At 44.0% G+C, this 25,529-nt stretch overlaps 1 protein-coding gene across 1 annotated transcript in view; it reads left to right on the forward strand.

The window, feature by feature from the left end:
* Positions 1 to 5,557: 5,557 nt before the first annotated feature.
* The window catches only part of PLCB2 (phospholipase C beta 2), a gene marked incomplete at its 3' end in the record, with an annotated part of 30,439 nt that continues 10,467 nt past the window's right edge, over positions 5,558 to 25,529 (forward strand). Inside the window, 13 exon segments of the mRNA NM_001303201.1 lie at positions 5,558 to 6,002; positions 9,123 to 9,200; positions 11,426 to 11,494; positions 17,813 to 17,953; positions 18,144 to 18,223; positions 18,814 to 18,867; positions 20,871 to 20,946; positions 21,531 to 21,631; positions 22,338 to 22,504; positions 22,712 to 22,858; positions 23,324 to 23,481; positions 25,081 to 25,163; positions 25,410 to 25,494. Coding sequence (NP_001290130.1) covers positions 5,919 to 6,002; positions 9,123 to 9,200; positions 11,426 to 11,494; positions 17,813 to 17,953; positions 18,144 to 18,223; positions 18,814 to 18,867; positions 20,871 to 20,946; positions 21,531 to 21,631; positions 22,338 to 22,504; positions 22,712 to 22,858; positions 23,324 to 23,481; positions 25,081 to 25,163; positions 25,410 to 25,494 — 1,323 coding nt within the window.

The raw sequence follows: 25,529 nt of genomic DNA on the forward strand, positions 1-25,529 counted from the left end.
GCAGGCAACTGCTAGGTGTGTGCCTTCTGTTCCTAAACTTAGCTCCTTGCTAATTAAATGCTTTAAAGGCAAATGGGAGCCAGGAAGCCAGGGCTGAAATAATGATATTTTCTTTGTCCCTTGGATTTCAGCAAAAATACCAAGCTGTGCGTAGAATGGTCTCCTGTGATGCAGAAATAGAGCTCTGGGGGCAGAGCACAGAGATTCTTGTGAAGTCAGTGAATGTACCGGACTTCACAATGCTTGTAAATCAATTCCCTCTGAGATTTTTTGCCTCAAGAACACAAAAGGGATTGGAGTTAAAGGCACGTGGTGCACCCTGGCACAGTAGCAGAGAGCTGTGTAGCCCTTGGACTTCTAGCCTTTCTCCCTTGATGGCACAGACACTATACTCTGCAGGGTCTGTCTGACTATAAACTTCTCTGATTTCTCACTTTGCTTGTCTGAGGGTCCTCCAGGAAACTCAGTTACTTCTGAGCTTGCTGCTTACCACCTTCTGCCTGTGTTCAGTTGAAAACCCAGGTGCCGGGACAGATTGTTGAAGATTAGATATTCTACCCACCTGACTGCACAGCATTACTTGAATTCAGCTGCTACCTGTTGCAGTGGGAGGCTTGTTTGCTCTACGAGGGCCCCTGAAGGTTGTAGCTAAATAAACTTGTAGTATTGATTTGTCCATGTTCAGAGTCAGTAAATAGTATCTACTGCTTCAGGACAGAGAAGACTTAATTAAGGGAAGATTATTGGCCTAAGATATCACCTCTGTACAGATCTTGCTTCTGAGAGTAGTGGAACACTAGGATGGATGCCTGGGAGGTTGGTGAGCCTCCATTGCTAATGGAGGCCTCCCAAAGCTCTCTGAACTAATGTCTGTCAGTGCTAATAAATCACAGCTGATCTTGCCTTGGGATGAAGGGCAGGCAGGATGGCTTCCCACAGTCCCATTGTTCCTCAGCTCTTGGTTTAACAGTTCTTCTGCCTTTCCTTCTTGTGCTCAGTCGTTAGGAGGCTGTTGGATGTGACAACCTGTGAACAGTCAGCTTTCTCTATGAGGTGTGCATCTGAGTTGCTGCATTTATGCCAAATTGTTTAAAGCTAAAAATCATAATTTGCTACCACAACACTATATAATCCCTTTTTTGAACTCTGACTCTGTTTTGGGGGGTGGTGGTGGTTTTTTTTTTCTTCAGTCTATCCCTCCAGCATGTGACTTTTGCAGGTAGGTTATAGACTTTTTATTGGTTGTAAGGATGTAGTTTATTTATAGAGTCCTTGGTGACATCTGTGAGCATGGAGGGGAGAGAGAGACAATGTCTCCTAAAGTTCAAAGGGCAGAATAGATGTGTTTAAATCCATCTCTTTCTTAGCAGAAGTTCTTGGGCAAATACTTTGCTAGGCTAGCCTTCTGTCCTTGACAAAACAGATCTTTGAGGCTCTGCTATCCACTGTTTTAAACAAAGTAAGCCTTATTTTACACTGTTGCTCCCATCTCCCATTTGAAATCTATAGGATCCAAGTTTGTTCCCCTCTAGCATCTTTCTATCAGAGTTCAAACTTCAGAGTTTGTTCTGTCTTATGTGGGAAGGTGCTGTCTCTCTCATTAGTCCACTAACAGATTTGGTGGGGAAAGCTGGGGATGTTCTTTTAATTCCTTCACCTTCTGATGTAGCTGTAGTAATTGAAGTTTGCGCAACCCACTATCTTGCATTCACTTGGAAGGGTGATCTACGGAGGTTATAGAATGTGAGTAGGTAAGAATTTGAGATGAGAGAGCGAGATCTGGTTTTGCTCAGGATAGAGGCCCTGGGCAGAAAGTTCCTGGTAACTCAGGACAGTGATGCATCGGTGGCTCCATCCTTGCGTCATCAAAAAATTAGAAATAAATAAATAAAATTAAAAGCTCTTTAGGTGTGAAGCTGTCTGTGTAGGAATCTACAGCCACAAATCAGTGCTTCCTTTTTCAAGAAGGGAAGGCGTGTGTGTATGTGTACACCCAACACAGATGCAACATCTGAACACAGTTCTTAGGGCTGTATTTTGAAAATAACCACCACTTTTCAAGCAATAGAACAGCGCTTATCAGCCATGTAAACTCACCATTCCCCTTTTCCTCTGATTTTCATGGTTTGTCTGAAGAAGTTGAGCTTTTCCACTTTTGTGTGGAGAATCGTCGTAGTGTCATAGAACAGTTTGGGTTGGAGGGAACCTTGAAGATCATCTAGTTCAAATTCCCTGGTGTGAGCAGGATAGCCAACTACTGTATCAAGCACATGACCAACCGCTGGGGATCGGGCATCCGTAACTTCTCTGGGCAACTAGTTTCAGTGCCTCACTACCCTCTGAGTGAAAAATGTCACCGTAACATCTATTCCAGGCTGAACAAGCTTAGCTCCCTTAGCTTTTCTTCACAGGACAGGTGCTCCAGCCATCTGAGCTTCTTCATGGCCTCCTCTGAACCCTCTCCAAAAGCTCCATGTCTTTCCTGTGTTGGGAGCCCCACACCTGGACACATTACTCCAGATGGGGCCTCATGAGGGCAGAGTAGTTGGGGACAATCACCTCCCTCACCCTGCTGATCACCCCTGTGTTGATTCACTTGGCCTGTTGGGCTGCAGACGCACACTGATGGCTCATGTCAAGCTTTTTGTCCACTAGGACCCCCAGGTCCTCTGTAGGGCTACTCTCAAGTACTTCTCCCAGTCTATATGCATATCTGTGTATCTTAAACCCAAGCGTAGCACATTTCACTTGGTCTTGTTGAACTTCACTAGGTTCACATGAGCCCACCTCTCAATCTTGTCTAGGTCCCTTTGGATGGCTACCCTTCTTTCTGTTATATCTGCTGCACCACTCAACTTGGTGTCATCAGAAGACTTGCTGAGAGTATACTCAATCCCACTGTCTGTGTTGCTGATTGGCTGTGATCCTAAGGGTGTCCTTAATGCTTTCAGGATTCTTGGGGCTCAGAATACAAAGTGGAAAAGGGGATAATAAGAGGAATTTAGTTTTGCTTACCTGTGAGTTCATTACTGATGTTTGAAGGCACCACTGAAGGCTCTGTGTGCAATATCATAGCTTCTTCGCTAGAGGACAGCATTACACATTGCAATATGTAATTTTAATGGGACAGTGCTGGAAAAAATTTCTTACATGTTTCAGGAGTGGGTGAGCTGGAAATAGGTTGGGATTGAGGAGTAATGTGCTAGAACTCAGGAGCCATCCAGTTAAGGTGGTTCCTATGTAGCATGACTTAAAATCACCATCTACGAATCTTACCATGTTGAATCAGCAGTGGGTGTTGCAGGCTATCTTGTCTCTCTATGTGCTTTGGGATTTAGAGGCAGCTGAATAGGTAGGACAAAGGAGATAAGGGAGGTTCAGGAAGAGGAACTTTATATGTTCAATGTCAAAACTCTTGTAATTGGTGGGATGTACAGTGGATGAAGGTAAAGGATGAAAGCCAAGGAGATGCAGTGGATGTGGGATGGCTGCAGACCAGGTGATGAGTCTTGCAGGAGAAAAATAGTGAAAGGCAGTCAAAATAGAAGCTGCTCAAAGTGCTGTTGCTTCTGCCTGTTTTGATATCAGAGCTTTCAGCAGAGGGCAGGACTGTTTCATTCTATCACTGTTCCATCAGCTTTCTCTTCGTGAGAGACACAGAAGCTCTGACACAGAGCAAGGAGTGTGAAATGAGAGATAAGGAGGTTATGTGAGGCTATGCAAAAGGAAGCAAGCTGCAGCCAAAGTGATCCTCTTTATGCAGCCAGAGGTGTTGGAAGTTATCACTGCAGTGCCAAGCAGCCTCTGAGAACAACTGCTGGCTTGGTAGTTTCTTCACATTTTTTGTATTATTTTATTCTTTAGAGAAAGCTGACAGTGTTGGGAAGATACAGCCGTTAATTACACAGGTCTGAGAGAACTCAGGAGGGAAGCAGAGATTCCCACGAAGCAGATGTTGCTTGTAAAGCAACAGTGACATTTGTACTAAATACAGGATGGCCACTGGAATCAGGAGCTGTGACAGAAGGGATCAACTGAGAGTAGCTACAGTTTCCACTCCTCACTGCAGCTTACTGTGGCCTTCCTCTATACATACCTAGGCCTCACGATCTGTTCTAAGCTGCTCGCAAGAACAGAGAACAAAACCACTCAGCAGTGTGTGGGTTGTTTCACTGACATTTATGCCAAGTCACATGCTATTGGTGGTGTGCCTGAGCTCCTCCATCTCAGCCTTTAGGACCTGGTCAGCCACTGTAATCTGCTTGGCTTGGGAGTAATAGAGTCCAAGCAGGCAGCTCCTGATTATGCTGGTGTGGGACTGAAGCACCCCACTGTATTCCCAGCACATGCAACTTGGACACACAGCTTAGGTTATGAGACTGGAGGTGATACATGCCCATGTTCCAGTCTCAGCCATGACACTGAGCAACCGTCTTGCAAAGTATGCTGGTAAATGCAGAAAACTCAATAGTAGCTGGCAGTGTAAAAGCTTTCTTATTTGCTTTTTCTTAGGCAGATAAATTCTTGAAAGAAAAGAGATGTGCTCAGTATTCTGTTCCTGCAGTATGATTCTGTCTGGCAGTTGCTGCCATCTTTGATTTTTTTTTAAAGCAAAAGCACTTCTTACAGGTCCATTTAATCTCCCTCCGGTTAACCTCTCCTTCCTCTTGCCACTGACAATTGAAAATGTTAGGATTCCCTCAGACAGCCTGGGCAAGGACAGCTGATCTGCCTTCCACTGGCCTTACAGATGTAGGTAAGGTGGAGGTGAGAGGGAAACCCCACCATGCAGCAGGCTCCCTTTTTGCGAGTTCTTCATCTGCCCTTCTCAGAGAATATTTTTTTACAGCCTCTTGGTCTTTACTAACAATAGCAAGTGCCACACCTGGACTTTCATAGAAGGATTAAATCTTACCGTGAGTATGGAAATCCTATAGTAGCAAGTGCAGCACAATTATCTCCACTTCTAATTAGTTGTGGGGCTGTACCTTTTTGACTTAAATTAAGTTTGCCCATCTCACCATCTCTCCTGGTTACCTCTGCCAGCAGAAGATCCTTTTCTCCTTTGCTGTCCACATGTTGTTCCTTTGATCCATGTGCAGGAGCAGGATCTTGCTTTGCATTGTTTGTTATATTAACCATCTGTTCTACTGTCCGTCACGTCCCTGCAGCTTCACTGGTATAATCCTCATTTGCATCTCCCCTGTTCTGTATTCCTAGGAGTCTGCAGTAGACCCAGCATGACTTTGCAGATCCTGGGTGCTCTCATGGATGTTTCATTTCATCTGTCTGAAATTTCCATCTGCCCTGCTGCTCTGTCTCACTTGGAGGTCAGCATTCAGAAGAAACCTGTGAGACAAAGGAAAAAAGTTCAGCTGGACCCCACAAACTGAGTCGTCTGTGTGATATTTGGCCCAGTTGCATGAAGGGGGCAGTCTGCTTGTAGCCAAACCCCACTGCTCTGTAACCACATCTGCTAAAATAGCTTTGAGCGTCGGCTGGCAATGCCTGCACTTTGTCAAAGAAAACATTTAAGGAAGTTCCCCTGCGGAAGTGCTCTGAACAGCGCGCTTTGCAACGGAGCTCTGAGGAGCAGATCCCTCCTGGAGGGGACAGAGTGTGTGCATGTGTGACCACACCGGCATCTCCACTCGTCGCAAGCTTTCCCTCCAGGTGACCTCGTGCCTGTTTGGAGAGCTGTTGATTTACAATGCAGATTCATCTGTCCTCGCCTGTTTGTTGTTGCCTCTCCTGAATTTGACTGGGACATAAGAGGCTGTTTGCTCTCTGATGCCAACACTGGCGATGGCAGAGAGCCCTGCCATGTGAGAGGCAGAGATAGAGGAGAGGGGGTGAAGGAGGAGTAAACTGTGTGACTCCTATTGCTTCTGGTAGCTGAGGAGCACATCTACAGGACAATGTCAATGCTTACTCCTGTCCTGCAGCCCCCAGAGGTGAAGGAGTATCTGTCCAGGGGCGAGCGCTTCATCAAATGGGACGATGTGAGTACTGAGACTTTGCATGGCTGGGGTGTATGCATGGTGACAGTGTTTTGGTCAGGTTTGCAGGGAGGCTGGGAGTGCATGGGGAATGGGGCACTGATTGCTGCTTCTCTGTGTAAAACCAGACCTTGGGAAGGCAGTCAGTGCTGGGACCCTCCCTGGGCTGAGAGGCACGCATTGCATTCAGATGTATCTTGGGGAGTATAGGGTAGGATTTACTCGCTGCGTGGACTCTCCATGCTTTGCAGATGGGAGGAAATCAGGCTCCAATTTGCTTCCTCTTACTGCCCTGCTTCTGGAGTTGATGGGGGTAAGCCTTGTCCTGACTTGTGGGTCTGTGAGCTACCAAACGCACAGCAGCCAAGCAGTGAGCATTCTGTGCAAAGCTGCCTTCCAGCTCCATGTCCTCTTGTGTCTTCAAAATATCTGGTGAGTGGGCTGAGTTTGCCTTTGAGGGGAAGAGAGCGTGGATCAGCAGAAAAGTAGGGGTTAACTTGAGTATAATAGTTCCCCTCCTCACTTTCTGAGAAGGCAAGAAAGTATTTCTGTTAATATCCGGGCACAGTGATGGCTGCTGCCCATCCGTCCTGTTTGGAGTTTGGTCTGTGTACTGTTGAGCATGCAGATAGGAAAGGCTCTTCCAACCACTCAGAGATATGAGAAGGCAATGCAGTGCACTGCTGACAGAACGGCTGAGTGCTAAGGAATATAGGTTGGAATACCACCGTGCAGTTATTCCGCTAGTTCTGCAGGAAGATGATACCAAACTTTGATAGAAAGAGCAACCTTCCCTTCCCTTTCCATTCTTCCCAGCAGGGCAATTGCCTGCAGAATGTGCCTGTGGCTTCCTTAAGATTGGTCAGTTTCTGAGAATAACAGAGGCCAAAGTTGCCTACACGAAAGCTTAGCATTTTCAGATATTAAATCATAGAATGGCCTGTGTTGAAAAGGACCACAATGGTCATCTCGTGTGACCAAACTGCCACTGATTTTCTGTGCTCAGTCTGAGGAGAGGCCACTTTCCAAAAGCTTGAAGCTGCTAAGTACTTCCCTGAGAATTTCTGGGATATTCAAGTTTCCGTGAAACCCAAAGCGAGTTGAGTTGGACTCCCAACACCCACTAAGGATTTATGGTTGGAGTGAGTGCACTCAAGTCTTGTGTGCATTTTTGCTCAGGATTTACAAGACTGAATTTCCTGGAAAGGCTTCTTCTAACTATTTGCTAAGTTTACAGACTTGATCTCCAACAATAACGAAAGCCTTCACAAATGCTGGTCACATTGCACCATCTTATCTTGCTTTCCTGCAGTTACAGTAGGCTGCAAAAGAAAGTGGAAAAAGCTCCAGCCTGTCAGTTTGCTGATGGAGGGTGAGGATGAAAGCAGCTCTTCAGAGGTCATGGTGCCGGCAGTTTTTTGTCTGACTCTTTGAAGGGACCTGCCTGTGCTGTTGTTAACAGACTTGGCCTCTTTCTGCAGTAGCTGAGGAAAAGGAATGGAAGTAGATCAGTTTGGCTTCCTACAGCACTGTAGCTTGGGCCTGCACTGTAGTTTTCACTGTATCCAACAATTTCTTGAGTAAAGAAAAAACACCTTCCATTTGTAATGTCTTCTCCAGAAGAGAGTGTGGTAGGGTCCAGGCTAGGCTGGATTGTTCTGACCTGTCTTACTAGGCTAGCTCCCAACATTTTGGGCTATGAAGCAACTCTGTGGTGCTTTGCTTAGCATCTGGCAAGCTGAGGCTGCCAACTAAACTAGGGAGATTAACTCTTACTATATGATGCTTTCAAGTACCAGCTTGGGAACCTTTTCAAAACCTCAGGTAGTCCAGGATGGAATAGTTGACCTCTTAAATGGGGCAGATGTGAATGGATTTGGATGTGTGCTGATGCTTAACGCTCTAAGTACAGGCAAGGATGATTTCTGTGAGATTATGGAATCTCATGCCAGGCCACATTACAGAACAGCACTTGCTTTCTGTCCTAGAATTGAACTCCACAACATGAGCAGCAACCACTTCAGCTGCCAGACCATCTTCTATGGAATTCACCATCTCCTCTGTTGCCAAGGAGCCAACCCACAGCAGAGTATAGCTGAGCCCCACAGCTATCGTTGTCCCCGATCAGGAGGGCAGCTGTCCTTATTGTGGCCTCACCTCACCTTCAAGAAAGCTGCTTCACAAGAGATGAGATTTATCTAGAAACAAGACAGAATATTCAGTAGTAGTATTACAGTGTCTGTTTTACTCTTTGTGGCATGGAAGAACCCAAGGCAAAATGACAAATACACTTTCCAGATTCCATTACTGCTTTCATCTCAGTAGCTGAGTATTTCAACTTCCTGAAGTCAATTTGAAGCCTTCTTAGAAATGGCTGATAGGCCTTGTGATTCTATCATCTGTGGCTCCAGAGGTCAAGTGCAGTCAGAAGCCTGCTAGGGTGAATGAGCAGCTGGGCCAGGGCCCAAGCAGGGTCACCAAGTATGCTCTATCGTTGTTTCCAAAGAGCTTGTGATAATTCATCTCTCAGCTTGCATGCAAGATGGGAATGGATGTTGTGCTGGGAATGTCTGTGAAGTTGTCTTTTTTTTTTTTTTTTTAATAGTCCACTTAGAGCTAATGCATGGAATTTAAGAAATCCCTCCTGAAGTACATTCATCTGTTATATTGAACTCTTCTTGACTAAAACCTGCGGACTGCAAAGAGAGTCACGATGGCTAGCACATCTAGGTGGTGTCTCTTCTTGGCCTTGCTCTTTCTGGATCTCAGAAGGAAGCAGGTGCCTTGAAGGCAAGGCAGTTCAAGTGGAACAGTCACATCTACAAGGACTTTCTCCCCTACTGACTGTATAGAAATGTTCAGAAGAGTTGCTTTAGCTAAATGCATAGGGTTAGGCGAGACCTACGCTTCAGGAGGGATTAGGTTTTGTAGCTTCACACTGTTTCTCTGGAGATATACTGAAATTACTGATTCATTTCCATAAATCAGATGGTGGTTCACCTTTTGGCTCTGTGTTTTAATGAAGAACCTTGTATGACTGAAGGAGTCTATCATGGGATATGAGGTGCTAAACTTTGCTTGTGGTTTGTTGGTTTTTTTGTTTTGTTTTTTTTGATGTGTTAGGAAACAGCAAGTGCTTCTCCTGTGATTCTTCGGGTGGATCCAAAGGGCTTTTATTTATACTGGACGTATCAGAACAAGGTAAGTGTTAAGATTGCACAGGTCAGTCACCAAACAGTTGATTCAGGATTGTGCAAAATTAAAACACAGGATGACACAGAAAGGAATTGCACTGATATGTCTATTATGCAGCTTGCTAAAGGATTCTCCAAACCAGCGCAGTGGTGCAGTTAGAATAAAAATAGCTATAAATGTACAGTTAAATGTATGCATCGTCAGCTAACATATGCCTTCTATGTCGTCTGTAGTGTGATTAACTCACCTGCTAGGGATTTTTTTTTTTCTTTTAAAGAATGAAGATAGTGATATAGAGGCTACATCAGGTCTGGAGAGTGATTTGTACTCCTCCAGGACCAAGATGGTTTGCACTGTGGTGATGGAGGTAAAGCACAAGGGTGAGAGCTGCCAGAGGGGAGTGAGATGCCACACACTTAGGAAGGAGAACTGAGTTCCTTGCTGCTGGGTAGCAACAAGGGGTGGAGGGATCTGGCTTGTCAGGAGGTGGAAGGCTGGGTTTACTTCTGCTTTCCAGAGCAGAGCTGTGGTTCAGCTCTACTTCCTCCTTGTGACCTACATGCTGAAGAAGCATGGTAGATAAAGAGACAGAACCAGTACTCCTCAGCAGCCTGGCCAGGCAACTTGATGTGATTTGGTGAGCTCTGAATTCTCAGAAGATTGGCAGCTTGAGCTAAGCACTAATGGCAGGTTGAGCAAGGCGCTGGCACACAGCTGCAGCATCTGAGAGTAGTGTTGCAACTCTGGAGACTGTGACATCCCTGCCGAAGGCGTGCTGGTCTTTTCCCTCTCTGTCACTCATTCTCCCTTTCAAGGATTGCTCACTCCTGGTGGTAGAAATTAAGCTGTAAGGGTTCAGCCAGACAGCAGGAAGAAGTGATATCACTGAATGATGCACCAAACAATGGGGCAAGGGGCTGTTGTCACTCATCAAAAATGCATATTTCACGGGGCTAGTGCTGGGAGGGATTACTTGGTTACTTGGGAAAGGGGCTGCAATGAGGAAGTCAAGACATGCCACAGCTTGAGGAAAGCCAGACAGAGGCGTCTCATCTTCCTGGAAAATGCCATTGGTGATCACCTAAAATGAACAGATTTGAGAGCTGCAGTAGAGCAACAGCCCACCTTGCATCCTTGGGCAAGCATTTGTCTGGCCTTTTCCCCCTCTTGTGCATAAGGTAGGCGGAGACTCAAAAAGGAGAGAGATTAAGAATAACATTTTCGTTCTGCTTGACAATAAAGTGGGGATACAGCCAGAAGACATGGTATCCACATTGTTCTTTATTGTGATCTTGGAAAATATCTACTACGAGTATAATTTGTTCTCCAGACCTGCAGTGAGCAGGCAAATTAGTAACAGAGGAAGGAAATTCAGGTTGGATATTAAAAGAACAAACAAAACAGACACAACAACTAGCCAGCATTAGGGACAGTGAGGACATGGAGAGGGCTGCCTAAGGAACCTCATGGAGTGTCCTCCATGGGAATTGCTTCCGAAGGTCTTCTGGTACAGGAGTGAAAGAATGTAGTGTAGGACAGACAACATGTGTCAGATCTTTGCATGTGCTTTTTTTCCACTACCCTTCTCCATAAATTTAACTAAATGGTACAAAGTAGGATGAGCACACAGCTGACACCAGCTCCGTGCTACTCCTCTGCAATGCTTGCTGAGAACTTCATGTTCTACCGCAGCTCTGTGTAGATTCTTCATTTTCAAGATCATGCTCTCTCTGCTTCATTGGGTTTTATTTACCCAGCTCTAGTTCAGCATCCTCATCCTGCCAGTTTGTAGCCTGAGGTGAAGGTGCAGGTGCAGTGGTGTTCTTGTTCCCTGCTTGGGCAAAAATACTGTCTTAGGTTCTCCCATTCCCGTTGTTTCTGCCTGGATGTCTGGACCAGCTCAACTCTGCTGTGGCTGTTTAGAGCCAAATCTGAAGCTCGGAGTGTGATCAAGATGGAGGAGAGCTGGGTGGAGAGGAGCCGTGCTCATCTCAGTAAACTACAGCAGGTTTCTGGCTTCAACCTGAAAATGATGGTGCTGCAGAAGCAGCATCACCTCTGCACTAACTAGCCTGCCAGCTCATTTTCCCCTGCCTGCCTTGTTTCTGGGGAGTGAGTTTTCCCCAGTGATGGGTGCTGGTTCAGACCTGCTTTGCAGCTTCTAAGGCTCTGGGAAGGTTTCAATTTTCTCCTTTCTTTTCGTCATCATCCTTGTCCTTATTCTCTTGTAGGAGATGGAAATTCTGGATATAACCAGCATCCGAGATACCCGAGTAGGGCGATTTGCCAAAATCCCCAAGGTGAGTGTGTGCTTCGTTGTGCCAGTTCATAGGGGGATGGAAAAGCTGCCCATGACTTTGACACAAGCTGAGGCAGTTTAGCCTGACCTTATGTTACAACCTTGTCTGTTCACATCAGAATTATGTAAGTATAGACAAACTACTACTCTTGTCCCTGAACTCCCCAGCAGTTCTCTGTGCACCTAACAGACTCTTACAGACTGATATATATGAGCTTGTTGAAAAGAAAGCTTGAGGAAAACAACAATTCAGCTTTCAGGTGCATGCCAAAAGAGTGATTTTCTGCTGTGCACAACAAAGCTCTCTCCTGTGCCATGCATCTGGCTGGCTTTAATCTGGGGCTGTACTGGGGGGTCCTGCAGTGGACTTGTGATGATTCTGTGTTGAGTCATGAAAGCTGCTCTTTTACAAAGATGCACAAGTTGGGTCAAGGCAGCTACAAACCTGGAGTTACAGAGTGAGTCCAATGCAGCATGTGGTGTTCTTTTCCTTTAAAGGGAAGAAAATGTAATATGGCAAAAGTTGCTGTTTTTTCAAATAGTTTTCAGTCGCCTGATTGCAGGGCCTTTGTTTTTTGTTTCAGTTATAGTTGAAGCTTCCTGCAGCACTGTTGCCCTTGTTAGGACTTCTTCTGGGCCTGATTTTTGTTTGTTTTGAACTTTTCTGTGTATGAAAAAGACAAGCAGAAAATGGAAGCTGGAATGTGAAAGGGAAACAAAAAAGTAAAGATAATGGTTCTGTGTGGTAATGTAGATGATTCTCAGTCTAATGTGAAAGAAGATTTTGCAATCCATACTGAGAGACTTGAGCAGCCTCTTTGCGTAAGAAGTATGGGTGTTTTCCTAATACCTCTCTAAAAATGTCTAATCAGAGCTCCCTAGGGCTGGTGCTTCTCGAAAGAATGTAAAGAGATGGCTGATAAAAGTACAGCAGAGCTGAAGAGCAGTACCTGTTCTCTCACAATTCTGAAAAATCTTAATTCCTTCTGATAAACTTTCTTCTCAGAAAATCATTAGAGCTAAACACATTTGAGTTCTAAACACGCCTACAGTTTTGCCTGCAACTCATTTTGTGGGAATAATGCCTGGAAAAAAGCTATCAGGACTTTTTGTTGTTGTTTGAGAGAGAGAATCAAATGTTTGGAGCTAATAGAGCAGAGTACTGCACTCAGAGTAGAGCTTGCTATGGAAAAGACCTACCTAAAGGAGAGACCTGAGGTACTGTTTTCTAGGGCCATAAACTCAAGGAATAAACTGTTTACAAAACAAATTCAACTTTGTAGATTAGAAGTTAGCAGTGGAAGCACTGAGGCTATAGGTGGGTGTCTATTTGGCAGCAGCAGCCAAGCAAGAGAGTAACTTAGAGCTCAGTAAGTATTTAAGGAAGACTTGTTGCAGACTACCAGGAAAAACATGGCAGTCCAAGTATCAGTGTTGCCTCTAGACAGAGGAATAAGAAATGAGAAATGTAGAAAAGAGCATGACCAATAAGGGCATGAAATGGCTGCTGTAGGAAAAATTTTGGTGGGAGAGCAGACTGCCTACAGACTGGCAAAAAAAAAAAAAAAAGCATTGTGGAATGCTACAAAATCAGGATCTGAATGGAGAAGGTGAGCGTGAAGCTGTTGCTCAGTGTTTCTTCCCATGAGAGCTGCGCATCAAGTGGAATTTTCCAAAGGTTCAGCACAAGCAAAAGGAGATGCTGCTGTTTGACTTGTGTCATTACACGGTGGGATGGCTTCCTGCACAAGTCATGGAAATGTATGTGATTTTTAGGTTAGGTCAAAAGAAGGGAATGCCCTTTGAGGATCTTAAATACAAGATAAGACCATGGCTTGGAAGATTGCCGAGCCATAAATTGCTGGAAGCTGCAGAAATGTGTCAGGGATGTATCACTGCAGTTGCCCTTTCTTTTCCAGGCATCTGGGTGGCTCTTTGGTCTGACCTGGTGTGGCTGTTGTGTTCTAGCTGTTTTAATAAGCCAGAGTGCTGGGAATTGGCTACAGTTCATTTAGGACAAAAAAAAGAAACAGAGGTCAAGAACTAAGTGATTTATTAAGTATTCTCAATGGGCACAAGTGATGCACGTGGTGATAACCTCTGCTGTGAAAATCCCAAGTGCATTTCAATCTCTGCATCTCATACTCAATATATCAGTCTCTATTTTAATTTCAGGGGATTTTCTGGCCTTTCTGTGATGACATATATAGTAAAGTGCATTAGACTGGCTCCTTATCCACCTTGATGGAAGGACTTGTGTGGGCTCTGAAATGGGTACTGAACCAAAACGATGGGAGAGATGTACCATCTGGGCCTGGCAGCTTCCAGTTCCCATGTGGCTGTGCTGTCCTGGATGCTTCTGCAGAGCACATCGGGAGTCCTCAGCAGTGTGTTCATGTGGCTTTGCTGAGGACAGGATTTGAGAGCACACAGAAATGCAGAAAGTGACAATTTCTTGGCATGAATCACCTTCCACACAGTGCATTCAAGTCTGGTGCATTATTATTATCAGGTATCAATATGAAAATCCAATGAGACAAAGAGGTGGAGGGTGGAAGAATGGAGATATGTGCCATTCTCCTGTGTTGCCCTTGGAGCAAAGACTCTCCACTTGCTTTATTTCCTTTGAGAGCTCCACAAAGTGTTTTGCAGTCTTTTTTTTCTTTTTGATGGGAGTTTCTTTTTTTGAGAGCCAGGGCAGGGTGAACTTTGGCACATGTTCAAGAGTAATAAAGATAAGAATTAGCAAGGGCTTCTAACATAAGTGAGACAAGATAAAAAGCTATTGAATGTAGTTCAGCAGCATGCCAAAGCAGATCAAGATGTTATTTACAATGCAATTTTCGTCTTTTTATTTGAGTAACAAAGAACAATAACAGCTGCTCCATTTTGTTTTCTTCTGATGCACCAAGAACCCAGAACACTCGCACAAGCCAATAATTGGTACTACAATATATGATGCTGCAGGCCAGGCTGCTGAATTTTTGCTTCAGCTTGGCTTTTGTTTGGGCATGTCAGCAGGCATGGGCTTTGAAATGAGTCTCATTTTTCACAACAAACAAAACAAACTTGTGTTTTCTCACTGGTGTTCATTATTATGATACAATTTCATTCTTCATACATGTTTTGTTGTTTTTGAACTTAGACATGCAAACTCTGAGGACGCAAAGTCTGGATCTCCCCCTCATCTGTTCCTGTTTGGTTCCAGCAGGCAGAGGGTTATTTGATGCCATGTGAATCTGTGTGCTGCTGCATTCTCCATCTCCTTTAGATAAGGCAGCAGTGACAGCTGAGGGTGCTTAGCTGCATCTTCTCTCGCTTGCCCCTCCAGGATGTTTGGCACAAAGACATGCACTGCCACAGATGTGGTGCTGCTGTCCTAAAGACTGCATGGGGAGCGAGTTTGCTTGTTGTCTTCCAGTATTGCGGTCCAGCACTGCATCATGAAGATACAGAACTGTCATATATGGATATTGCATGCAGCTGGAACAAATCCTGGCTGTCATCTGCTTCAAGTGGAGAAAAGGCTCTTTCCATCTCTTGCATTAAGTTTGGTTCTTTGTGTTTGCATGAGAATTTGCTTTTCTCAGGATTATGAATATGGTTTATACAGATCAGGTTTTTAGGGAAATCAGGAGAGTGGGAAGTGAAATGAAAGTTGATTCTGTATTTCAGCCATTCTGCTGCTGGGTTGCTTTCTGTGTATGTGTTTTTTCTAAGTGGATTTGCTAAGCATATTTCTTTTCCTAATTTGCATGGCTAATACGCTTGCCTATTTTCATGGACTGATGCCTCCTTTTCTGTCCACCTGCAGTGTGGCACTGAGGAATGGCAGTGAAGCTGCAGCACAGGAGAGCAAGTTATTAAAAAGGCAAAACGTGGCATCAGGACAGCATCTGGTCCAACCTCGCCATTGTTGTGCCAACATCACTGCCTTTATCCCAGGAGGGAGATAATCCCTTAGTACAGCAGGCAGCACAAAGTGAGTGAGTGACTTATTTCAGGCTAGGTGGGAAATATGCTGGGAAAATATGACCCAATTTAGATCCCTAAGAAGATCATTCTTTCCTCTCTTTGCCCCTCTCTCTGCTGTAGTTTGCAGACAGAGGTGTTAGGGGGTGTCCTAAACTATGCTGACAACGTGCATCCCATTTAGATAGCTGTATAGGCTAAGGCTGTCCACTTCCTGTTCTGAGGCAGAGGTTGAGCCATTCTGAGGGCTGCATGTGCCCAGCTTTGTCTGCAGGGCACAGTTGGAAGCTCAGAGCCAGCTGGGGACAGATGCTGAACAGAAGCTGGGAAGCCAAGTGACACCAGATTGCAGAAAAGGAAGGGGCGGGAGGAGCTGCCTTGTAACAAATACAGGAAATGAGAACCACAAGTTCTCTATTGTTTTAGCTTCATAGAATTTACAACACTAGAGGTAGGAAAGCTGAACAAATGCCCCTGGGTTTGCAAGATGAAGTTAAATGTGAAATTAAAATCTAACACACTGCCACTTGAAGTTTAAGCTCCATCAAGTTTGGACTCATTTATCCTTATGGGTCCCTCCCAACTGGGATATTCTATGATTATCAGAGTGTGGTAGGATATGTGGGTGCTGTTGGCTTCTGCAAAGAAGGCTTGCTTGCAGTACAGGAATGAACCACTCTAGAAACTTCAGCTACTAGAAAGTAGTTCTGGATGGCTGACTGCCTTTCCACTTCAATCCCTCCAGATCCTATTGGATTGTTCATATCTCAGTTACCACTGAGAAAAGGTTTTTATGAAGGGAGGGCTGGCATGAATGCCACCTGAAGGTGGTCTTGAATTATAATCCATCTCATTCTTTTTTTTTTTCCTATTTGCTACAGACATGCCCACTTTGCAGATGCTGCAGAAATTTGGAAAAACACAGTGGAAAAAGCTTGCACAGTTTCTCATAAAATATACATGTAGTTTCTGCTGTGAGACACAGCACATGAGGGTTCCTACAGTGAGCTGTTTCAGTTTCAGCTATCACAGTCCAAACGTAAATAGAAAATTCTGTGGCTAAAACAACTGCTTGTGTTTGAATCAAGCAATTAAAAGGAATTAAAATAGTCATGTTTTTTTTTGTTGGCTTTGTCAGTCTAAGAGCAACTTTTATCAATAAAAATGTAGAGGTTGTCTAGTTATAGCAGCTCGATGAGCTGCCCAACTGGAGCTGAGCTGCAGGGCTGATTTGGTGAGTGTTCTACATTTATAGCAAGCCTATGAAGTCATTTAGTTTAAAGCTCTCCTGCTGAGGTTAGAGTGGTATCTGTAACGTGCTAGGCTATTACTGGTGCTATAACTTGTTGAAATGGAGTAACTAAGCCATTTATCTAACATACAGCTTCCAGCTCCAGGTGCGTTTCTGAGTCTGCCCTGCCCTGCTAGCAATTGCTGGTGATGAATTTTGTCCTTAGTTTCTGAAGGAGCAGTGTCTGCCAGTTTGCTTTGATGGATCCTATGTTTCAAGTAATTAATTGCTATGCTTTATGGTAGGCCATGGGAGTGTTGTCCTTCTGTTATAAATAACAACCATCAGTGTAACTCAAGGATACCTTGGCTCAGTTACGCCTTATGTAGGATAGGAATGCATAAAATGCTAAAGAAGTTAAAGGGATTCTATAAATACGTTCATGTGGTGATGAAATCCCAGTATGACTAATCGGATGAGCTTTTCACTTATCAAATCTCTGGTGAGCCATTGCTTGGGACATTGCGATTGCTATGGAAAAAAAAGACAACAAATTTAGCAACTGACAACAAGAAGAAAATGTCAGTTGGAGAGAGAGAGTGAGCTTCTGACCCCAGCAACCAGGCTTAAGTCTGGTTGGCCTTCTGGGACCCCAAACAGACCTATCTTGTGCTGAGGCAAGCTACTGCAACAGATGTCACACTAATTGAAAAGCCTTTCTTAGCATTTGTGGAAACACAAATGGTTGTCTGTGCTAACTTGGTTTCAAACCCATGCTAATTGGAGGCCAAATGCTCCTCTCTCCGCCTGTCTGCAAGTTGAAGCTGAAGTTTCACATGCAATTTCTTTAATAGTAGTCTCCTATGAGTATTTTTTCAGACCAGAACAGGCTGTTTGTGCAGTTACGTTGGTCACAATGGTTTCTTTCTTGGAGGATCTTGGTGATGCAGGCTACAAAAAAGAAATAGAAAATAAGAAAAGATGAGAAAGATCACATAATTTTGCAACTGTTGAAAAACTCGAGTCCATGTTTGCATTGGGTCCTGTATTTTTTTTTTTTCCAATGCAGTTTGCCTCATTCTCCTTTTCACCCCACTTGTTCTGTTTGTGTTGCAGTGCCAGAAGCTCCGCGAGGTTTTTAACTTGGATTACCCTCACAGCACCTTTCTGCTGAAAACTCTGACGATTGTATCTGGCCCTGACATGGTGGACCTCACTTTCCATAACTTTGTGTCCTACAAGGAGAATGTTGGCAAGGTATGTGAGCCTGAGGACAGAGAAGCACTATGAAGGACAAAGAGTTGGCACATTCCAGAGGGAACAGGAAAGGAGTTGTTGGGATTGTAGCCCAGCAGTATCAGCCCAGACTGGTGCCCTGTCTATGCAGTGTACTTGTGCTGTTCCATCAGCTGCCTCCACCTCTGTGTGTGTGTGTGTTTTTTTTCAGAGCTGGGCTGAGGATATTATGGCCATTGTTCAGAATCCTCTCACATACAACGCTTCCCGGTACACCTTCCTAGAGAAAATGTAAGTGGTTTCTGACAAACATTGCTATCTGAAACGCTTGCTTGCTGCCCTTTCTGTCTGTAATGTTCTGCCTGAAAAGGCTTCTTAGCATCCAATTCCTTTGTCAGTCTCCTAAGCAAGTCCTGTGCTAACTCAGGAGCCCTGAGGCACAGGGCAGCAGGTTATCAATGGGCTCTGTGTTGCATGACAACTGACTGCAGCACTTGAGCCTTGGTATTAGATACACACGTGGCACTAGGCAAACTGAAATTCTGAGCTTCAGATATATTCCCCCATCACAGTCACAGTGCTTACCTCAACAAAGTATTGCCTCTTCTTCTTGGTTCTGTAATACTGTTTGGTTTGGCAGCCTGAGATCATCAAGGAGGACTTAGTAATAGAGGATACCATCAACTCACGTCTGTCATATGTTCCAGAGGAATCTTTCTGATATCAAAATAGTTTGCCCATTTCTCCTTCCAAAGAACTGGGAACAGGTTTTAGCTGAGGTTAAGCTTACAGCCTGTGAGACCCTGATTTTCAGTTAACTGTTGGTTTCCTTTCCCAATTGCATTTTCTTTTTTCCTCCTCATCTTGACTTTTTTCCACAGCCTGGTGAAGTTGAAGATGCAGCTGAATGCAGAGGGAAAGATTCCTGTCAGGAAGTGAGTAAGGCTTTTGTTTGTCTTTTATTGTATATTCAGTTAGATGAAAGGCATAGCAGCTGGTAAGAGGATGGTAGCCCTGTGACTTTAGCTGCCTGCTTTTGCTGCACTTAAGGGTAAAAACCATTGCCAAAAAACATTACCTATGAGGTAAAAATCATTCAAGTCATGAGAGTACTCCTGCTGCACCTAAGTTCCTCCCAGTGAAGGGCCTGAGACATAACTTGTGTCTGGAGACTTTCTTTGACCATTTCCTTCATCTACAGCAAGAAATTGTCTTGAGCAGCCATGAATTTCACTTCCTTGCTGTTACCAAATATTCATTAACAAAAACAAGCAACTCTGATAAAATTCTGATTGGGGATTTGTTTTGCAAACATGAGTTGAAGCTGTGTAAGGTGTAGGACTTGTTTGAGCTTTTATAGAAGGAGTTCTGTATGTGGTCCATTTTTGCTTGACAAATCAGCTAGCCTAAAGCAGAAATCTGTTGTTTTATCATAGAATCATAAAATAATTTGAATTGGAAGGGGCCTTTTCTCTTTGTCTCTTTTTTCTCATGTGTGACTACTACAGCTATTCTCCACTGGTGTGAATGAGGGAAACAGCCTTTGAGGACAGACATCTGGGCCAAGGTTAATGCTGGCTCAAATACAGAACAGGAGAGGTTTGCACTTCACTGTTCAAGGACTAGCTTATGCATCAGGGTAGAAACGTCCTGAGAAAAAGCTAAGGCTGCTTTGATAAAGCAGAGACCCCCGTGTGCTTCATGGCATAAATCTAGAATTGGTTCTGTGCCACTCAGCGTCTTCCCTTGTAAAATAACTCCATGGCTGATCCCATCACGCCTCCGTGTTGTTTTGTCGCTCACACAACAACAAAAGGCTGCACTGCAGCATTGAATTTCCCTTTTGAGTGCTTAATTTATCTTTCCTTTTGAGAATAAGGACCTTTGGTGAGTGTACTTGTGGGTATTTGCTGGGAAGTTCTGAACCACCCTGCTCATAGATTTGTGCTGTTATAGCATCATGAGAGCCAAATGCTAATCACCTTAAGAAATGTGGTACTTACCACGTGTTATATAGTGTAACAATTCTAGATTAAGTCTGTGCAGGCTAAATGTGTTCCGGGACAGCTGATTGTTATTCATCAATAAACATTACTTGTTGTTTGTTTCCTAAACCACCAAGCAGCAGGATTTCATTGTCAAAAACCATTATAGACATCATGGGCTTTTAAAAACATATAACTCTTTAATGAATAACTCAAACTAGGGAAAGTGTACTTCAAACTGATCTTGAGAATGCAGGCAAAGTAGCATTACTGCAGAGAAAAAGGTTTGTTCTTTTGGAATAAATCAGAAGAAATGTCTGGTACAGGCTGTAGCTCACTTCAGTGTCCTGGCCTTTCTTGTAGAATAGTAGAAGTGGTTTATATGGTCTAAACCATTACATGCTTAAATTGTCCAGATTAAGAGCCAGATTTATAAAAAATATTCAGCATCTCCAAGTGCAGGTACATGTGAAACTTTCTAATCCTCCATGTCAGGTTTTATTTTTACATTCCACATTTACTTGACTTTCACTTTGGACATTTAAATCCCTTTTGAAGTATAACAAGGATGCTGCAAATTTTGCCTTGCAAAAGGGCTACTTGGGAACAGCATGCAGTGTTTGCATATGTCAGCTACAGCTCCAGTTGAGCCCTTTTCCATCTGCCAACATATTTGGTACTTTTTGTTCCCCTTCTTGACTGTGAGCACCTGTTATTCCAGGAGTGTAATAGAGCTGACATCTAAATTTATCCACAGATGATACCTCATTGTTGCTGATTGGGGTGTTCTGAATCTAGGGATAATTCAGTTATTGCTACTAATCCGTAATACTGCAAAGAGACTGCTTTAAACTGAAGTCTTGACTATATGCATTCTCCCCTGCAGATCGGTACCCAGCTTTCTACATCCTTTTGCATGGTGGTAATGGTTTCTTTTTTCCCTGTCTGCATAGTATTTTTCAGATGTTTCCTGCAGACAGGAAGAGGGTGGAAGCAGCATTAAATGCTTGTCATCTTCCAAAAGGCAAGGTAAGGAGTAACAAGGTAGCCACTAGTTTGGGAATAATCTTCTTGCTTATCCTGACTGTGCTGCCCATGACTTCAAAAACATCAGGGGTCTCTTAAATGGCTTTGAAATCCTATCGTTGTTGTTAGCTGCCTTGCCTAAAGTGCAAGACTGCTAAGATCAGTTCTTACTGTTCATATCACTTGCAGCTCTGTGACTTGCAATGTGTGGCATAGAAAGCAGCTCATTCCCTTCTGTCCATTTCCCCTGCTCTTTGAAGCAAAAGATCTGATGGCACTGCTGCCAACCTTCAGACCACAATCCAGGCCTCTAACAGCTCCTATCAGCTCATCATGCACTTTATATCATCACAAAGGAGCCACTAAGGAACAGTTTAAATAACAGTCCTTTCTGAAATAAGCCATTATAATGCCTCTCCACTCCATCTCCTCTTTCCTAAACACCTTGCTAGGTGTGCCAGTTGCTTATCTGCCTTGTCACAATGAGTGCTGGACTGCAGGCCTGGAGCGTTAACCATTGTGAAAACCATCTGAGTGAAAACCATTGTGGGTTAATGATACTGACCCTGTCTTGCTTTCATTCTCAGAATGATGCCATCAACCCAGAGGACTTCCCTGAGACTGTGTATAAAACTTTCCTCATGAATCTGTGTCCACGGCCTGAGATTGATGAGATATTTACTTCACAGTAAGTTTCCTTCAAGCCACAGAAGAGAACTTAAATCTCTTACGGCAAAAGAAAGGCAAAAAAAGGTGGGGAACAGGGTTGCTGTGCATATTGCTTGGTTGATCACACACCAGCCTGAAAGAACAGGTACCTAAGTCACAAAACATTGCCAGTGCACTTAACACTTTTGCTGATGACCTGAATTAAAAGGATGAGGCCTGAGGCCTCACTGTGCTGCAGGGGCTCTGAATTGTCACTGTCAGAAGCACTATTTTAAGGTTAATCTAGGTGATGGTAATGTGAGACTACTTGTGGTTAGCCCCAAACCAGACCATGCACAGCATAAAACTCAGAGAACTTTGCCATTAGTCAGTGACTTGTTTCCAATTAGCTAAACCTGTGACTTCTTAAGTGGACTTGATTTCATAGGGCAAGTATTCATTATGTTCTGAAATTTAGAGTTTAGATTCAGAGGCTCAAATCATGCTTTGTTCTTCCCTCGTACAACCTCTTAAGAGCAGTGCGTTAGTTAAGAGGAATTTTATAGAGGAGGAAAAAAGACCAGAGTGGGAAGCATCATGTACAGGAAGAAATGTAGATAAAACAATCCTGTGGGCTCAGAGAGCTGTGCATTTATTGCTTACCTGAGGAAGAACCAATGCCTCCATTGTGACGTTTTCTGGCACATGTGCCTTACACTTGCTTTTCTGTAATTCTTTCCCCTTAGCCATTTCAAAGCAAAACCCTACATGACCAAAGAACACTTGGCAAAGTTTATCAACAAGAAGCAGCGAGACTCTCGCCTCAACGACATCCTTTTCCCACCAGCAAAACCTGAGCAGGTGCAGAGCCTGATAGAGAAATATGAGCCCAGCGTCATTAACATCCAGAGAGGTGAGTCTTACTCAGCCCATAGGACTGGTTCTTCTGTCATGTCCCACTATGAAGGTAGCATGAAAATAGCAGAGCATCCCATACCATCTGGCACCCTGGTTTTCCAGGGGAACAACCAGCCTGATGCTCACAAACCTCTGCCTTACTGGGTAGGAGATGCCAGAACCTTTGTGTTTCAGCACCATTGAAGCTTTCTTTTCCATGTAGGGCAGTTGTCTCCGGAGGGAATGGTCTGGTTTCTCTGCGGCCCTGAGAACAACGTGATAGCACTGGACAAATTGGTGCTGTATCAGGACATGACACAGCCACTCTCACACTACTTCATCAATTCGTCGCACAACACTTATTTAACAGGTATGGGCATGTCCAAAACTGCCTGAGCTCCAGCGTGTATCTACCACCACCAGGGATGTATGAATGACCCTGATAATCAGGCAGAGGGCTGTAGTGCATGACACTTCAGAAGAAGAAATGTCACTCTATTGCCTGAAGCATAGAATTGTATTATGGTTGTAAAAGACCTCTAAGATCATCAAATCCAACCATCAATCCATCCCCACTATGCCCACTAACCCGTGTCCCTAAGTGCCATGTCTACGTGTTGACCACCTCCTTGAATAACTCCATGGACGATGATTCCACCCTCTCCCTGGGCTGCCTGTGCCAATGCTTCACTACTCTTTTTGAGAACATTTTTTTCATAATATCCAACATATTGTCATTCTGCTCAAAGACAGCGGAGTTTATGCTCTGCTTTATGCAGAAAGTGCCCCACGTAAATAGCTAAAACTGAGCCTCCCTCCTTGTACTCTCCTCCAGCTGGCCAGTTTTCTGGTATCTCATCTCCCGAAATGTACCGTCAGACACTGCTAGCTGGGTGTCGCTGTGTGGAGCTGGACTGCTGGAAGGGCCGTCCCCCAGATGAGGAGCCCATCATCACTCACGGATTCACCATGACAACTGAAATCCTCTTCAAGGTGCAGGAGTCTTCTCCACACATTTGCTCTTGCTTGGCTTTAGACTGATCTCCATTCAAGTTCACTGACTGACAGTCAAACATATGGGCAAAGATGTTTGAAAGAGAGAGATTCATGGCAAGATGACAAGTGAATGAATGTGTAGATAGAATGAAAGATGAGCAAATGTGCAAGAGGTTGGAGTTTGTGTACATTGGAGGTGGAGGACCGTGACAAGTGGATGAGGATAAATGAATGATGGGAATGCAGGTAGTCAAGTAGAAGTGATGGAGAGAGAATTGATGCAGAATTGTGTAGCATGATGGATGTATGGACAGAAAATTGCATGAGAATTTTACAGATGGTGCAAGTCAGACAAACAATCAAGGTGGCTTTTAGAAAACAAACATTTGAAGCAAGTTTATCTTCTTACAGTTTGTGTGCTTTACAGCCTCAGATGGAAGTGCTTTGGAGGAATAGATTTTAATTACTTCCCAATTACATGTCTATTCGGTGGAGCAACTGCCCTCTAGCATGCTGAGCAGACAGCTTCCCTGAGGGTTTAGCTCCTAGGCTTCTGAAGCACAGTTCAAAGCCTTGAAAATGTATGGTGTTCATCCACAAAAGTTACAAACAGCTTGCAGGTTAAAAATCAATGCACCACTCTTATTTTTCTGCTCTCATGTACACAGCAGCTGCCAACAGGAGGGCACTTTTTCTTCATTTTAAAGTTCTTTATTCATATTCCATATCTTTCCCCAGTTCCAACACTTCACAAGTACTAAAATATTTCTTCTGGGGGAAAAACACCAGATCCTTAGTAACAATTGGAGGTATTGTCATTTTCAGCATCAGTAATTTCCCATATCCTATAATAGCACTGCTGCTTTTTGCACAGCAGTTCGCTACAGATAGGAAAAGTAATGACAGCCATAGTTACTGTAATTGCAGAGTTCTGCTAAGGCATGGAACTGTATCTCAAGGAAATTATAACCTGCTACTACTCTTCCAAACCTGGCAGGTTTCTTGGACACAGTCCAAGTGGTCCATGGAGGAGCTGAATTTTGGGGTTAGCAGGGGGTTGTTTTATTTGCTTGGGGAATTCTTTTTAAGGGGGTTGCTCACATTGAGGTCCTGGTGCTAGACCTGGCCTCACCATCTAATCTGGAGCCCATGTACACTGTGTAAAGTTAGTGCACAAACACACTAGACTAAAGGCTGGGAGGTAATTGTGAAGGAGCAAATGACACTTCCTTACCATGTCAATAAGCAGCAGTGGGAAGAAAATAGTAGAAAGTTTGTGGAGTTTAACAGGGATTTGGAGAGAATATGATTTTATTTTTTTTCTCTACGTTATTAATGCTGAGAATGTTTCTATGGTATTTGCATTGGAAATGTTAGCACTGCTGGTGAGTGAACATTCCATATTTCTCTGCTGCTAGATAGGAGCATGTTGTGAGCAGGTGAAATGATAGGAAGTTGGGCAGCTTCAGCGGCAGGTGTAAATTGTCAGTCTGACTGATCACTGTGGAGATCTGAAACATGGGGAGGGATCAGTTTCATGGGGAGATCAGATCTGTTATTAACGAGTGCTGGTCTCTGTGGTGTTCCCTCCTTCAGGATGCAATTGAGGCCATTGCAGAAAGTGCTTTCAAAACATCTCTTTACCCTGTCATCCTCTCTTTTGAGAACCACGTGGACTCGTGAGTATCTGGTGACTGTGGGGACACAATGTGGGAGGATTGTGTTCTCTGTTGTCCAGAGCAGAACAGGCAAGGGCTGCTTGATTTGAAATGAGTTCCTGTGTTGACATGAAACACTGTTAGGGATTTTTGTGGCAATTGTAAATTGGTGAAGATTTATGGATCTCAGAATAGTTGCTCATGCTAGCCTCTGGATTTGGGCATCTGTTTTCCTGTTCACTCCTGCTTTATCTCTTTGTTTATTAGGCCCAAGCAGCAGGCAAAGATGGCTGAGTACTGCCGAACCATATTTGGAGATATGCTGCTGACAGAGCCTCTGGAGAAATACCCAGTAAGTGGGAGCTGGGGAAGGAGGCTGAAGAACCT

The sequence above is a fragment of the Meleagris gallopavo genome, chromosome 5, assembly GCF_000146605.3.
Source record: "Meleagris gallopavo isolate NT-WF06-2002-E0010 breed Aviagen turkey brand Nicholas breeding stock chromosome 5, Turkey_5.1, whole genome shotgun sequence".
Classification (NCBI taxonomy): Eukaryota; Metazoa; Chordata; class Aves; order Galliformes; family Phasianidae; genus Meleagris; species Meleagris gallopavo.